Source organism: Ostrinia nubilalis, chromosome 14 (assembly GCF_963855985.1).
Source record: "Ostrinia nubilalis chromosome 14, ilOstNubi1.1, whole genome shotgun sequence".
Classification (NCBI taxonomy): domain Eukaryota; kingdom Metazoa; phylum Arthropoda; class Insecta; order Lepidoptera; family Crambidae; genus Ostrinia; species Ostrinia nubilalis.
The window spans coordinates 9,607,492-9,623,773 of NC_087101.1; the positions used below are offsets into that span (position 1 = coordinate 9,607,492).

The following is a 16,282-nucleotide window of genomic DNA, read 5'->3' on the forward strand; positions in this document are numbered from 1 at the left end:
ACCGATAGAAGATTCATGTTAATCCTACATCTACATTACTATTTTTTATTATAAGTATCATTCAAAAACTACAGTATGGATTTTAATAGAACTTTACTTATGAAAGAATACCTAAGAATAGAACAGATATTCTGTTCTGTTCTATTCCACTGCACAACAAAATTGCAACTTTTGGCTGATGATTGACTTTCATTACATGATGTTTACTAATTTGACGTCGCTGATTCTGAATCTGCCGTCCATTTTTTCGTAGCAGCTCTTGTTTACGTGTTATAGCTTTCACTCAAAAATTGCTAAATTTCAGTCTTAATTCGCCGACAGTTCAAAAATTACTATGTTTTCTTTGTATAATTTAATATGGTAGCATTAAAAAGTGTTTGTGTGAATTATCTAAATCAATTTTGTTTCATTTGCGGAGAGAATATGTTTAAATAATCCGTTTAAATGTGACAAAGTTCGTAAAATTGGTTTAAAAAAAATTAGTTTGGGGACCCAGTGGAAATGAAAGATAAGCCTTGAATTCCGCAAAAGGCGTGGAAAAGATGCGTTGAGTTTTTACGTTTATAAACAAATAAGAATATGTGTAGATTTAGGTACGAAACCGCTATGATCTGAAAGGAACCCTTGAACCATCGCGACGACTGTTATTTTTATTTTTGAACAAAAATGGTATTAACCAAAAAATATTGAACTAAATGGTAATTCCTTGCATACGTTTGGCATGTAGACGTCTTTTCAACCCTAAGAAGTCACCTGAACCTCATGTTGATACTTCACATGAGGATTTTGAGACGAAAACTGTCAGTGTGGTAGAGACTTTGAATGTGACCCGAAATTTTCAAAACCATGTAGCCAAGATGGTTAAAACGATCGTTTTAGAGATTTAGGATCTTCAAGTCTTCCGAAAAGACATGGAATGAGTTATTTTGGCATTTTAATTTTTTTTTTTTGGAAAATCCGAAAAAATCTTACTATTCTTACACATCGAACTACGTATGAGTCACTTACAAACATTTTTTTTTGGTTGGATGTAATATAAACATCGAATTACACTCTCTTCGCAATCACCTGAACAATTTTATCACAACTCTTAAGGATCTAAGTGAAGAACATGGCGAGCAAATCCACCAGGGCCTTCGTACGATAGAGGGACGCTATCAGGGCCACTGGAATGCACACATGATGGCTGACTGCTGTTGAATCATTCAGAAGAGCTGTCTGCCTTCAGCATCAGCAAGGAAATCAAATAAAAGAAAGTTTTTTCAACTTAACAACTTCATAAAATAGGATCATCTCTAAAAAAAGAGTGTTTTTTTACAAAAAGACCCAAGTGTCATATTTTTTTAACCAGAGCTGATACAGATATTTCAATCACAGATTTGAAATCGTCATTAAAAATTGGACTAATATCATGTAACATAACCCAATCATCAGAAATGCTGTTGTGAAGTGTTCTTCTTGCTCTAATAAGTTTGTAAGTAACGAAGATTTTTTGTTAAAAAACATGCCGTCTCAAAAAAGAGTAAATTTACACAAAACTAATTTACAATACTGGATTTCACAGAATTAAAGTTAGTAATATCCAGCAGGCAGCTCACTGAAGCTTTGTGTCACTCACGAGCTCAACAAAGGCTTATCCAATGACGCTGTTTACTAGAAATCCGAACTCTGAATCCCGTTATACCAAAGCTTTGTGCCAGTGTTGCCACTATAGGTAATTAAAGCGAAACCCGCCCATTGGTATTGCCAGGTATTGCGTTGCAATTGTACGTTATTCGGGAATAAAAGCTACAGTTTCAAAGGGCATTGTTTTCGGTGGCACATTGTGAAATTGATAGCTTATTATGAAGCATACAGAATGGCTTTGCAAGTTTGAATATAATTTTGATACAGTGAAAACACAATCACTTTACCGAAATGATGAAAGTGTATAACTGAACCTACTTAACATAATGAGAATGATTAATAATTATCTAAGTACACAAAATGAGACAAAATAAAAGTAATAGTAACTCTCCTCACAGAAGGATTTAGCTAGAAACTTACCAGAAGTTGATAAAGTCTACAAATAAATAAAAGCAAAATAATTATGAGGTAGGATAACTCACAAGTAGGTAGACTATTTTTGGATTTAATTCATCAAACAAACGAATACAATAAGTAGGAAAACGAAAACTAATAAAACAAAGCTGGTTCCTGACGTCGCAAAGTTATTTGATGACATAACCCAGTGAGCCTTTATGCCTGAAATATGTCCTAGTTGTTGAACTAGTTAAATTAATTCACGGGGATGCGCCTACGACGCGCCCCAGTTTCAGGGGAAGCAACTTGTTACAAAGTTTAAAGCTCAAGCCAATTTTGTAGGCTGCACTGAATGAGTGATTGTAAAACGTTCTGAAGCGATATCATGGCAAAATTTTGCTTTTAAAAATTGCAAATTCTGCGATGACTTTTGCAGAGTTCTTTCAGTCAACTAATTTGAGTTCCTTGAATATTGTGAAACAGATATTGTAAATTTTTAACAAAAATTAAATATGAATGAATTGAATACTACGGTACCATTGATATTGAAGGCAATAATGGTTCAATACCACCACGACGAGCAAAGTAATAAGATTAATTTTTGATATTTGGAGTTGAAAAGTTAAGTGCACTTTAAGCTGTATATTTCACATGGGAACTATAGAGTCTGACATATTATAATAAAATCATTGTACTTATGTAAAATATTGGCAGTTCAGTAAAAAATAGCGTTAATTTAATCCATTTTCAGTCCAAACTGAAACCAAAATCGTACATTCAAATTAGCAGCGAGCCGTTGGATCAGAGCAGCTAATCCCTTCGGAGCGCGGGGTTTCTCAGAAACGGCCTCATAATTTTGACAATACGGCAGCGGCCACAACTAGAAATCCCGGGGATTTCCCTTTAGAGGCATGAATGACCGCCTTTTTATTTTTAATTGAATTCATTTGAGGATGCTCATGAAGAGCTGCTAATATTATAAATGTGAAAACCAGTTTACTTTTTCACGCTTAAACAGACATTAATAGTAGGTACTAAACTCATAAAAAACATAGGATAGTTTTTATCCCGGTTTTACAGCAGGCAAAGGCTGGAAGTGAATATTTATTTACCTACTGAAAGGACATTGTCAGAAACCGCCTAAAAACCGCCCAAAAACATTAACCCATCATAATTATTTTCTATTTTTTTTAATACATTAAGCACCCATTCATTCTAATGGACACTTAAGCATTGAAAAATTAAATAAATAAGTCTTTTAACGTTTATTCTATAATACTATTACAACTTCCGGACGTTTTGGTGCGTGGCATGGTCTAAAACCTATCAAGTTCCATAATTTTTGCCGATAAAATCTGTACGAGGCATTACCGTACTTTATTGCTGGGAGTCCATGTATAGTGATGTTCCTGCGGCCATCATAGACAATAAAATATCGATTTTGAAAATAAAATAAATCGATTAAACTGCTTTGAAGACTAGATTTGCTATAAAAGCTAAAAAGATATTGACACTATTACAAGAAGCTATCTAAAGTGTCCAACTGGTCGAAGGTCGTAAATAAAATAAAAATAATTAGGACCATAAACTGATATTCATGGTATCATAACTGTAAAAGTGTCAGAATCCGATGTTGAATCCAATGCCAGTTGAAGTGAGAGAAACATATCAACCTAGTATAGTTGCCAGTCTCTCATAATCTATGCCAATGAGGGTTTTCGCGATTGAAAAATCCGCCAGATGGCAATACGTAGACGTGAGGTCCAAATGCTGCATGATTGGTTATTTTTGACATGACATTGACAGATATGTCAAAATCCACCAATCATGCAGCATTTGGACCTCGCGTCTACGTATTGCCATCTCGCGGATTTTTCAATCGCGAAAACCCTTATTCATAGCACATGTGTAATAATAGACCAAATGAACTTTTATAGATTGTGAAGATTTTAATAAAAGATAAAGATTTTATTATTTTATTAAAATCTTGCCACGAGGTAGTTTTTCAGTAGAAACCAGGATTGGATAATCGCTACAGGCAAGTATCAGAACATTTTATAAATATTTTTAATCGATTATATCCTTGTGAATCGTTTTAATAAATTGTCATTTTACTTTTTCAATTAAAACTTTTTCAATCCCTAGTCTTGTCAAACTGTCATAATGTCAACAAATTATAAATGTCACGTCAGTTGACTCAATTTCAGTCTTCTGTGCTTAATGTATTTTTATTTCAATGAAATAGTGCTAAAGGGTTAGTACTAAAAGTGAAAGCCTTTTTTCAGAAAGAAAACCAATGTGGTGCCGTAATTATTCATACTGTTTGAAAGTTACAAGTCAGTGATACAGAGTTGCCGCCATTATAACTCCGTGGTGATACCATACCAAAGAAGAAGTTTTCCTAAACACTTGTGTTATTTTTGTATGTGATCAAATAAAAAGGATTAATGCTACTGCTCAAATGGAATAACTTATCCCAAGAGACCGAATATTAAAAAAAAACCTCTCCATAGAAATTATCACCATCACGAGGATGTGAATTTTTTTGAGAATTTGATATTGGTCCTGTAAGAAAAGTAGTTGTATTTCAGTAGTAGAAATCAACCCTTCTTGTTTCATCAGCAAGAGTAACTATAAAAACGCCCTGTATGTAGGTATTATTAAGCTGAAGAATTTGTTTAGTGTCAAAGACTGTCACACAGTGTAACTTAAATTGGCATGTTATGATAATGAACATAAAAACTTAAATAAATATTTATGTTAATATTTTTTCTATTTATTTATTTTCCCAAAGTTTCACAGTGACAGCTGAAACAGCAATACTGTTGTAAAACTAAACTTAGAACAAACTGTTACAAATATTTCACAAATTAAAATAAAACCGCATGTTGCTTTACTTTCTCGTATAGGTAATAAATGTAATTAATGGCTAGATTATTAATGTTACTTTGTTACCCTCAATAGTGAGGAGATCTTATAAAATGGTAACCCTGATTTTCATTGTCATTCAAGTGCTCTTTCTTCGCATAGGCTTCTGTGATTTGGCCAAGGGCCACACACATTGCGATAACATTATGCGACATTGATTTGACAGCAGCGGAGTGAAGTCTTGCGACTATGCAAATGATTTGACAGCAGCGGAGTGAAGTCTTGCGACTATGCAAAATGATACCCTGTAATCGTAGCGCATATAGACATAGACGGGGCGGGGCACATAGCTCGTAGAGCTGATGGCCGCTGGGGCAGGAAAGTTCATGAGTGGCGACCACGAGCCGAAAGACGTAGCGTGGGCAGGCCTCCCACTAGGTGGACCGACGATCTGGTGAAGGTCGCGGGAGGTGCCTGTATGCGAGCGGTGCAGGATCGGTCTTCGTGGAAATCCTTGGGGGAGGCCTTTGTCCAGCAGTGGACGTCTTTTCGGCTGAAACGAACGAACGAACGATACGTATTACCAGTATTTACCAGACATTACTATTTATTGTATACTCGCCGGATTACACGTAGGAGCACGCGCGTTACAGCTTCGGCCTTGCATTATTATAAGATCTTGTTCCGCCATTTTTCGAACTTCCTCCGTGAGGATATCCCCGCCGAATTCTATGATAAACCTATCAAAAGTCATATTCTGCAATGTCAAAATTAATTTGCCGAAATTCGCCGAGCCAGCTATGTCAAATAATATTATTAGGTGTCAAACAGGATACGTTCAGAAATTAATATTACGATTTTAAAGATAAGACAAGACAACTTTTTATTGACGAAGTTGCTGGGACAGCTAGAAACTATTTTTTTTCCAGCACTTTAAGAAAATAATAAATGAATGAAAACGCAGCGTGGGACGTCCACCCACAAGGTGGACCGACGACCTGATAAAGGTAGCGGGAAGGCGCTAGATGCAGGCCGCTACCAACCGTGCGATGTGGAAGTCATTGGGGGAGGCCTATGTTCAATAGTGGACGTCCTGTGGATGAAATGATGATGATGATGAAATGAATGAAAATGACAAATCTTCGAACGTGTATAATACCGTGTCAAAGTAATCATATAATTTTGGCACCTTAATAACTATTGCCGTTTTTGTTGTAAAGATCATGCAGCGCTACTTGCGGATATTATTGGAAAGAAAACTATGTAGGCTCTAGATCTGAAGCCGCTTTAACGAACACGAAGTGCTCATACAATGCGGCGTATTTTCTTCCAGTCTTTAGTCAGGACTTTAGTCGAATTAAAACCCCGGTTGAACGTGATATAGCCGCACTAGAATACGGTGCTTTTTTGCATAATCGCAAGGTGTCGACCGAATGTTATCACGATGTATGTGGCCCAGGGGTTACTGTAGCCGCTAAGGTTTGAAACTTCTTGCTTAAAATATTGTAGTCTTTGGCATTGACTACGACGGTAGTCATGGAGATAGGAGTTTGTTATCTCGTGTCAGATGTAAATGGTGAAAAGAAAACTCATCATTCGTGTTATTTTTATGCAATATGTAGGTATTTTATAAAAGTGGAACCCCGAGTGATCTCCAAAACCCATTCTATTATTATATACGATTCGGCTTCGATATCTATAATACAATAGGAGTTTAATTCATGTGTCAGATGACAAGGGTGGAAACAACCTACGATTCATGTTGTTTATTTACGTGCAATAGGTATGTGGGCATATTATAAAAGTGGAATGCCGAGTTGTATTTCTAAAACTTGTTCTATTATTTTATACTATTTGGCTGCGACTCGGCGTGGCGACAATACAAAACATTTTTCGCGAATCGGTGTTCAGTTCATACATTCACACAATACATTAGACGCCATGTTGTCATAAACGACATATTATAAAATCGCTGTGATTTAATATTCTTAATCATTAATTTTATGGCAAGTGTCCATCAGGAATCATTGTTCTTACACACAGAATCGTATTATTTCGCTTTCGGGTAGTAATATGTCAAAATTGTTGGTTCTTAGGCGAACAATGTATGGAGAACGAACATTGTCCTTGTGGAGTGCAGTGGCCCGCCCACGCCCAGGCTTAAAAGTGCGAGCACACTATCACCCGTATTCACAAACGACGCTTGCTTAAGTGAAGCAGCAAATCAAACGCACAGCGTTGAATAGAGCTCTGTGATTGGTTCATGTTCCACTTGGTGCGTCCACGCTCACGGTGATACCTCATAGTAATATTTGTGAATACGGGCTTTGTCTACCAACCGGTCAATATGGGGGAGGCCAATGTTCATCAGTGGAAGTCCTATGGCTGAAATAATGACGATGATATTTTGTCTACGATCGAACTAGTATCAAAACTGAAATGCCTGAATTTCAGCTTCGTCTTGGCTGTCAATCAGTCACAGTACAGACAAGACATGAATCACTGAAATTATTTTTTATTACATATTTTTAAAACTAAAACATTTACTAGGTATGTTCATTTTAAGACGTCAAGTAGGAATTTTAGGTGAACAAAAGTAAGTTTAGTTTTCTGGTTTAGGCTTAGGCCGTTATGCGTAGGGTGTGGTAGGGACTAGGGATACATTAGTGTTTGTGTACTCCCAGTACGTTGACTTTGGGCCTCCGTGAATATTTTAACATTTTCGGACGCTAATGAAAAAAGTTTGTCCTTTGCAGTGACACAAGCAAGCTTAGTGCAGCAGCTGCTCTAATTACCGTATAACTGTGTTTTGGAAATATATTAAGTATTTTTAAAGTTCACTTTTACTGCTAAAACTGCTGTATTTTATACTATTCTCCATGATGCAAAGGGCGTAACGCGCTTTACGCGCGTTGGCTTTAAATACCCCCCATCCTTTGACCGGATTCCGCTATATTGGATTTGCCAGTACTGGATAATAGGGTAAATAAGCTCTAGTGATGGGTTCACAGATTTTCTCGTTCATATCGTAAAATTAAATGATCTAGGTGAAACACATAACCTCGTAGCTACACGTTCACAAGATAACCCAAAAAATATGTCAAGTCTAGATAATAACAATATTCCTTGATATTCGTAAGATGATCTAACATCTGTGACTTCCGCTTGACCCTATTTTTTATGGGCCAGTAAAGTAAACGTATAAATAAGAAATGGACACTTTTCAGGGACTCATTATGAGTAACAAATTACCTATAAAAGAATGGTTATTAATGTTTTAGGTGGATGTCATGGTTACAAGACTTACAAGTAGTAATTTATAGGTTTTAATAAAAATCATTTCTACTAGGTTTTCCTATACACAGTAAATTAGAAGGATAATTTAAAAGATATAATAGATACGAGTAGGTACTACTATAAGTACCTGCTGCGTACTGACACAAATCCATTTGAAACTGGCAGTTTAATTTGTGAAAAGTTATTATTATAGTATTTCATACTGTAGTTCTATTTTTTAAAGCAGCTCAGCCTCTACTGCTCTTAACTGTTGTGGTTTCATTAACATCACTGGCGTCACCTCATTCCAGGTTACGATAATAAAAGCTATTTTCGCTTCTCGATGGTATTTCGATATTGAAATTAAACTGATGGACTCCTGTAGTTAGCCACCTTTGTTGTGAAACTGTTTTGAATTTTCTGCTTTTAGTGTTTTTCAGACCTTTTAATTATTGGCTTTTACCATATTCGCTGTAAATGTTGATGTTTTGTAGATGATAGAAATACATAACATACGGTAGGTACCTATTTTGTCGTTCATGTCTATTTACTTTGGTGATGAATTTTGGTATTAAATTTGAGGAATTCAGATGAGGAGTAGTTCATCATCACTTTAAAGTTATCTATGCGGTTAACAAAGTACTAAAAGAATCTACAAGTCGCTCCCAGTCCATTGTAGTTTTAAATGAACATAAATTGATATCTTGTAAGTTTACAATGCTCAAAAAGTACCTCCATTACGAGTACTTGGGTTACCTACGATAAAAGAACGCATACTAATCACTGAAATCTTCCAGTTGGATGCGTCTCTGCTTCCTCACTGACCCTCGAGGGAAGGTGCCAGTAAAAGTGGTGGCTCGGACCTTCGCCTCAGGCAAGACGGAGAAGCTGGTCTACCAGTGCCTGTCTGAACTCGGACTACCAGCAGGGAAGAACGAAGCGATGGAGAAGGAAGCGTTCACGTTTGACAAGTTCTACGCTTTATATCACAAGATCTGCCCGAGGAACGACATTGAAGAACTGTTTCGATCTATGTAAGATATTTTTTGACTTTATTAGTAAGACGCAGTCGTCGGCGGGTACTTATTGACTATGGATTTTTTTTTACCTAATCTATTTAGTTTAACCATTAAATATGATTCCATACTCAGTCTAAAGTAAGGCCCGGTTTCCACCAAGGCGGAGCGGAGAAGTGTTCTGAATAACCAATCAGATTTCATTATTCAGGAAACCAGGAAATCTGATTGGTTAAGAAGACGTAGCGTGGGCAGGCCTCCTACTAGGTGGACCGACGATCTGGTAAAGGTCGCGGGAAGAGCCTGGATGCGGGCAGCGCAGGACCGTTCATTGTGGAAAACCTTGGGGGAGGCCTTTGTCCAGCAGTGGACGTCATTTGGCTGAAAAGAAGAAGAAGAAGAAGACAGTCACAGGAAAACACACCGCTCCGCCTTGATGGAAACCGGCGTAAGATTGAGAAAGTAATATGATGGCGAAACATTCAAATCGTAATGTTACCTATAATCTAGGCTTTTCCATAATTATTCTGTAACCATCTCCACAGCACACAAGGCAAATCGGACCGCATTAACCTGGACCAGTTCGTGAACTTCATGAATGAGAAGCAGCGGGACCCTCGACTCAACGAGATCCTATACCCTCTGTACGATGAAAAGAGAGCGGCCGAGATCATCACCACGTACGAACAGAATGAGGAGGCTAAGAACGACAGTGAGTATCTTCAAATACCCCTTCACCAGTGGAATCTAGGCTGCCGTTTTAAACATGCAGCATATTATCTATTGTTAAAGAACTCGTTAAGTTTGAGACTAGGAGTTATAAAGAAATACTAGTCCCACTTCTGGTTCCCACCGCTGCAACTTCTGTATGGTCAGGATCTATAGCTTGACCGCCAGACTAGGGGTCGTGAACTCAGTTGTTACGAACCACATGGTAGGAGGATTCTCGTAGAAACATCTGGCTCTTTCTGTAGTCTTTCTAAGATACCCCACTTAATTCAAGTTGATAAAGCATCAAACTATGCACATTTTTATGATCAATGGACAGAAATCACCAACGGACGAGTCTTACACCAAATGACAATCTCAACAAATAAAATTACTCAATCTACTTCCAGAATGCCTCACCAAAGACGGTCTGATCCGCTACCTGATGTCGGACGAGAACGCGCCAGTGTTCCTCGACAGACTAGACAACTATATGGACATGGACCAGCCCTTGGCCCACTACTACATCAATTCCTCCCACAACACGTATCTGTCGGGCAGGCAGTTCGGAGGCAAAAGCTCAGTGGAGATGTACAGACAAGTCCTGCTGGCTGGGTGCAGGTGAGTCAGAAATGGCATATGGTCTGTCAGAAAATGTCTCGTTTAGGATATTTCTATCAAGAGTCAGGACTGGACAGGTTTCTATCAGAGAGCATGTGAGAACAGTAACTAGATGGACCATGGACCAGCTATTGGCCCATAGGCTAATCTGTCATATTTCATTGTTTCTTTTAAATGTACGAGACATTTGCTGAATAGGGGTTTTCTGTCAGAAAGGGACATAGGCAAATGTCTCGTTTAGGACGTTATTGTCAGGACTGGACATGTTCCTACAAGAGGCGTTCCAGGGACAATTACGTGAATGAATATTCGGAATAAAGGCCATTAGAGTAGCTTTGTCTCTATAAACTACTCCACAATAAAGATACCGATATCCCTGTGTGTATAGTGCCGTAAATTGTGGCTTGGGAAACTATCTTACAGGCTTTCAACCTAAGGCTTCTTGTTTTCTCGGTTAAGAAGTTTTCATATCCCTATTAGATCATACAATCACGAGAAGATTGAAGGTTAGGAAAAGATTAAACGCAGAATCAAACTTATTAAAGTTCATAAACTTAGGTATAGCATTGATGAAGATCAAGCACAAAATTTGTGGATAAAGTTTCAATTTACCATGATTTACCAACATTTGGTTAGTTTGAAATTTACAATAGGTACAGTGGTTTCCTCCCTAACATTCATCCCATTGTTGCAATTCATTGCTAATTCATCGTATGGGACTGTTTGATTTCACATCGAATCGATGGGTTTTATTAATATTCAGATGTTAGAGAGAATATTGACGTGTCTATCCAAAACCTAAATCCACAATAACTTTGATATTTATGCATCTATAAGTAGGGAACTTTTAAATGATAAAACACAATTATAAGATACAGTTTACTTAGATGAAGTCAGTTGCTTAGGTACTTAATTATTTGTGAATGAAAAAAGTGGACATAATCTGCCACGAATTTCGCTTAAGAAAATACTTCAAAAGAATGCTAATTAATAGCTCGAGATAAAAATGGAGTCGTTTGCCAAAACGCATTATACTGATTAAGTTAAACTCCGATTACAGCTCTTCAAACTTTTAATTTGTCTTTAACGGACGTTTCGATAGCGAAAAGGCGGATTCAGGACCATCAACGGACGGCTTCAACTCCAAACTTGCTGTGTAATAATTAATCCATTCGAGCAAACTCCCCGCGTATCGTGTAATCCAAAGCAAGACTTTGCCTCATGAAATAATCAACTCTGAATTAACTGGGTTAGCTGTCAAGAAATCGGATATTCCAACGCGCGGAAAGATGAAGGCTTGGTGTTTACGGATGAACTTAATTTAAATTGATTGAATCTTAATTATGGGATTAGGCCTACTGACGACCGTTTAATTTCGATTAACACATGGAAAGAGTTTTTGATTTAAACTGTGTAGATATCTAGGTACGATTTGACAAGTTATGCTCCCCGCTCTATGCTGCGCGTAAATATTATATTCGTTGTGAAAAGTATGAGTAAGGTTTATGTCTGATGTGCCCGCAACTGTAAATACTTTACTTTTTATAGCCAAACTGTTTTAAAACTTAAAATCCGTACCGCGCGGGAATAACTTGACATCTCGACCTGCACTTTTTTTTTTTTATTAGCTTAAGCGCTTCCTCTACCTTATACCCTACTGGTATAAAAAACTCAACTCGAAATACCCAAAAATACTTGAAATACAGCTCTTGTTCATAAGTAAATATCTCTAATTTAGGCAATAAATATTTGACATAACGATATATCCAATTAATATTATTCTTACAAACATTTATATTTCGATTTATCAATGTATGTCAGAACATGTATTTATTAATATCTCGACTTATACATTTATGGATTTTCGTTTTTAATTTGACAAAAACAGTTATCAAGTTATGATCCCCTCTGAGTACTAAACACATCCATGATATGTGCAGTTGTCTTGTTATGCACGCAGTCAAGAGTTTGGATATTTGGAGTTATCCCGCTATTACCTTCGTTTAATCATATTTTTATTATGTGTCATTAGCAGTTGTTAAAATATAACATTATCAGGATTTCGAGCGTCTTTAAATATTTTTTACTTACCAACCCCTGAAAATATTTTTTTATATATTTAAGCGTTAATTATTACTTTTATTACTATTTTCAATAGTTTAAAACTAAATTAACGTTTAAATAGCAAGTTGAAAGAAGAAGGATAAGTTTAGTCAATAGGTAGGTACTATCTACTAATGTTTTTTCATAACAGACTAATATTTCGTTTGACAACAGAATTTAAGTAAAAAATCTAATAATAAACTTTTGGGTCAATTTATGGGTTCCGGATAATTTTATTTTTATAGTCTATTTGACTTCAATGACATTATTTAGGAATAATGATGAGGTAAAAGTAAGTAGGGTCGATACGCCAGATCTCGTCCATTTAGTGTGTTGGTAGATTTGAGGAATAAAAATAATATACAATTTTTCGTAATCATTTTGAACGAAAAATTGTTGTCATTATGCTCCCTTTAGTCTTTATAAGTATAGTATTAAACTTGCTCTAAACCATTAGAAGTTTTAATATTATCTTTGTAATATTAATAAAATATAGAAAAAATGCATTCAAAATAAATAATAACAGCATGGAAATAAAAAAATATAAATAAAATCTTACTAATTGGTATTCAAAATATTTAGGTATCACACTTAATAATTATAAACAGACATATATATTTTAGTTTATTTCATTTTTTGAAATTTCAATAGTATGGCTCAATTTGCAATATGGTATCCTCTCAGCGCAGCAGCAGGCACAGTTTGCTTTTTAATATTATTTACAACGTCTGTATTTAGAAAATAGTCGTGATAATGTGGACGCAAATTGGCTATCACAAGGGTAAGCTACATTAAGAGCATGTATTAGCGTCCAGGAAAAGGCCTAAGTACTGAAAAAAATCTTTGTGTTCGATACGTCATGTAAAAAACGTTTTACATGATATAAAACATGCATTGTTTTGTATATTTTAATATCTTAGACCCAGTTAGACCAGACCGCGATCACTTCTGACGCAAAGTGGAAATTGCATTGTAGTAAATTCGCATCCACCTTATTTTAAGTGTCATTTAATAAAGTACAATCACCGATATCATTATCCGTATTGTATGGTTCATGGTTAAGGCTTATAGACTGCGGTAAATCCCAAACTAGACCTAAATATATTAAAAACTTACCTTGAAACGCGCACCTGCTCATGTGGGATTTATTTTTGGCAAAAACGGTAGCATGCTATAAGATTTTTTTTAATGTGGGTTTACGTGTCATACATTCAGGGAATCATAGCAATAGCTTTCGTTCTAGAGTGATCCGTCATTTGGACGTGAACTGGACGGTGTACGCGAAAGGGCGTGTCGACCTTACGCAAAAAAGTATCCAGCTAATTTTAATTATTTTAAGCTTAATGGTAAGCTTAAAATAATTAAAATTAATTGTGCTTGTTATGAAGCATGACTTTTGTTCTTTTATTCGTCTTTTTTAAAAATTTTAAGTAAACATACAATTACCTGATCAAAAGCGATCATAATCTGCGATTATATTTGATTTTTCTAATAAATTTGCTACTATTTCATTGCAAAAGTGATAAAAATATGTTCTATTTTTATGTTTTGTTTTTTTACTTAAACTTCATTCAAAATAATTAACTTAAATCCAATTTTTACACCTTAAATATTTGTTTTTCTTTGGTGAATAACTTGACAAGTCGTTGGTACACAACTTGACAAGTCTTTTTTTTAATAGATTAAGAAGATAATTTAATCAAATTCTTACGCCAATCGAAAGATATGCATCAAATTAGCTTATTTCAATCATAAAAATATCAATTATCATTAATTCCGATTTACCAGGGAACTCTAAACTTTAAAATCGCTCCCCTGAAAAGTACGCAAAAATGACATGTCAAGTTATTCCCGCGCGGTACGGAAATATCCTTTAAAACAAACTTTTTCCTTTTAGGTGCGTAGAACTCGACTGCTGGGACGGCAAAGGTGAAGATGAAGAGCCGATCATCACCCACGGCATGGCTATGTGCACAGACATTCTGTTCAAAGACGTCATCTACGCACTGAGAGACACCGCCTTCGTGACGTCAGACTACCCCGTCATCCTGTCGTTCGAGAACCACTGCTGCAAGGCACAGCAGTACAAACTGGCCAAGTACTGCGATGAGATCCTGGGCGATTTGCTGCTGAAGGAAGCGCTGCCTGATCATCCGGTGAGTTCTTATAAAATGTACGCGAATACCTCTAAAAGGTTTGCTAGAAGGTTTCATTTGACATAGTTCTTTTTTTAAATAAACAGAATTCCTTAGCACCAAACTAAGAGGAGCGTTTAGTGGCCAACACTGTTCCAACCCATTAACATCTGTTTTACGAAATAAATTTATTTTATATACATGGGTTTCAGCTGGAACCAGGAGTGCCGTTACCACCACCTTCTTTGCTGAAGCGAAAGATCCTCATCAAAAACAAACGGCTTAAGCCGGAGGTTGAGAAGCAGGAGTTGGAGCTGTTCCGACAGGGACAGTTCGTCATCGAGGATGAGGAAAAGGAAGATGCGTCTGCTGTAGCCATTCCAGATAAAAAGGTAATGGAACACTCTTGGACAAGATTAGAGGATTTAGATGTTCATTGAAGAAGGACCATGACTTGCATTGATTAGTTGGCCTTGGCGCCACTTTAGAATAAAGTCCTATCGATACCTACGTTCAATATCCTATTAACATATCAATTACCTATCTAGATAATATAAAATATGTGATGCAACGTTTCAAACATTCAAAAGCGAGAAATCAGGTTGATTCAAGTCTATGTTTTAATCCTAACTTCCGAAAACGAAACAAATGAACAATTAACTCTTGCCAGAATGATGGGATTAAGAAACAGAGTAATTGATGTTGCCTTATCGCCTTCATCGGAAGAAATGACAGTAAAATTTTAAATTCTATCAAAATTCTCCACGTTTTCCACAGCCCGAAGAAATAGTAGCAGAAGCAGCGACCGCCGGCGACGACGCGCCGCCTCCAGTCGCGTACACCGGCTCCACCACCAACGTGCACCCCTGGCTGTCGTCCATGGTCAACTACGCGCAGCCCATCAAGTTCCAGGGCTTCGAGGAGGCGGAGAGTAAGTTGATAGTTGCGGGAATATTTCCACTTCAATCACCAAGATCACCAATCCCATCCATAATCCAAACCACTATAAATCTCGCGCAGGCAGCATATTACACAACGACCAAAGTTTAGAGCAAGATCGCACTACGTCCGAACCAAGAAAACTAATCAGAGAAATCTGAAGATGGAAACCGGATCAAGTGCGTAAACTAAAACATAGCCATACGACTAGTCCCGACCGTATTTTCATGGAATTGGATCAGACGTATTGCGAAACCGCTGTTACGTAACATTAATGCATATGTGACAATGCAAAAATGCATCGTCAACCTTAACCAACTTTAGTTTAATCTTTTTTCGCCATCACCATCTCAGACATTTAAATCATAAACCTTTTTAAAACCGGTATACCACTCTCAAAACATTGTCTTCTTTCGCAGAAAAGAACATCTACCACAACATGTCCTCGTTCGCCGAGACCACCGGCATGAACTACCTCAAGCAGCAAGCCATCGACTTTGTCAATTACAACAAGCGGCAGATGTCCCGGATCTACCCCAAGGGAACGCGCGCCGACTCTTCGAATTACATGCCTCAGGTATATAAACATAATAA

The 16,282-nt window shown here is 36.8% G+C and overlaps 1 protein-coding gene across 2 annotated transcripts in view; it reads left to right on the forward strand.

Moving 5' to 3' along the window:
• Positions 1–16,282, forward strand: part of LOC135078112 (1-phosphatidylinositol 4,5-bisphosphate phosphodiesterase) — a 105,498-nt gene that overhangs the window by 74,934 nt on the left and 14,282 nt on the right. For both annotated transcript variants that reach the window (XM_063972688.1, XM_063972687.1), the window contains exons 7-13: positions 8,964–9,200; positions 9,728–9,894; positions 10,301–10,511; positions 14,512–14,770; positions 14,962–15,141; positions 15,527–15,680; positions 16,108–16,265. In XM_063972688.1, coding sequence (XP_063828758.1) covers positions 8,964–9,200; positions 9,728–9,894; positions 10,301–10,511; positions 14,512–14,770; positions 14,962–15,141; positions 15,527–15,680; positions 16,108–16,265 — 1,366 coding nt within the window. The remainder of the gene's footprint in view (positions 1–8,963; positions 9,201–9,727; positions 9,895–10,300; positions 10,512–14,511; positions 14,771–14,961; positions 15,142–15,526; positions 15,681–16,107; positions 16,266–16,282) is intronic.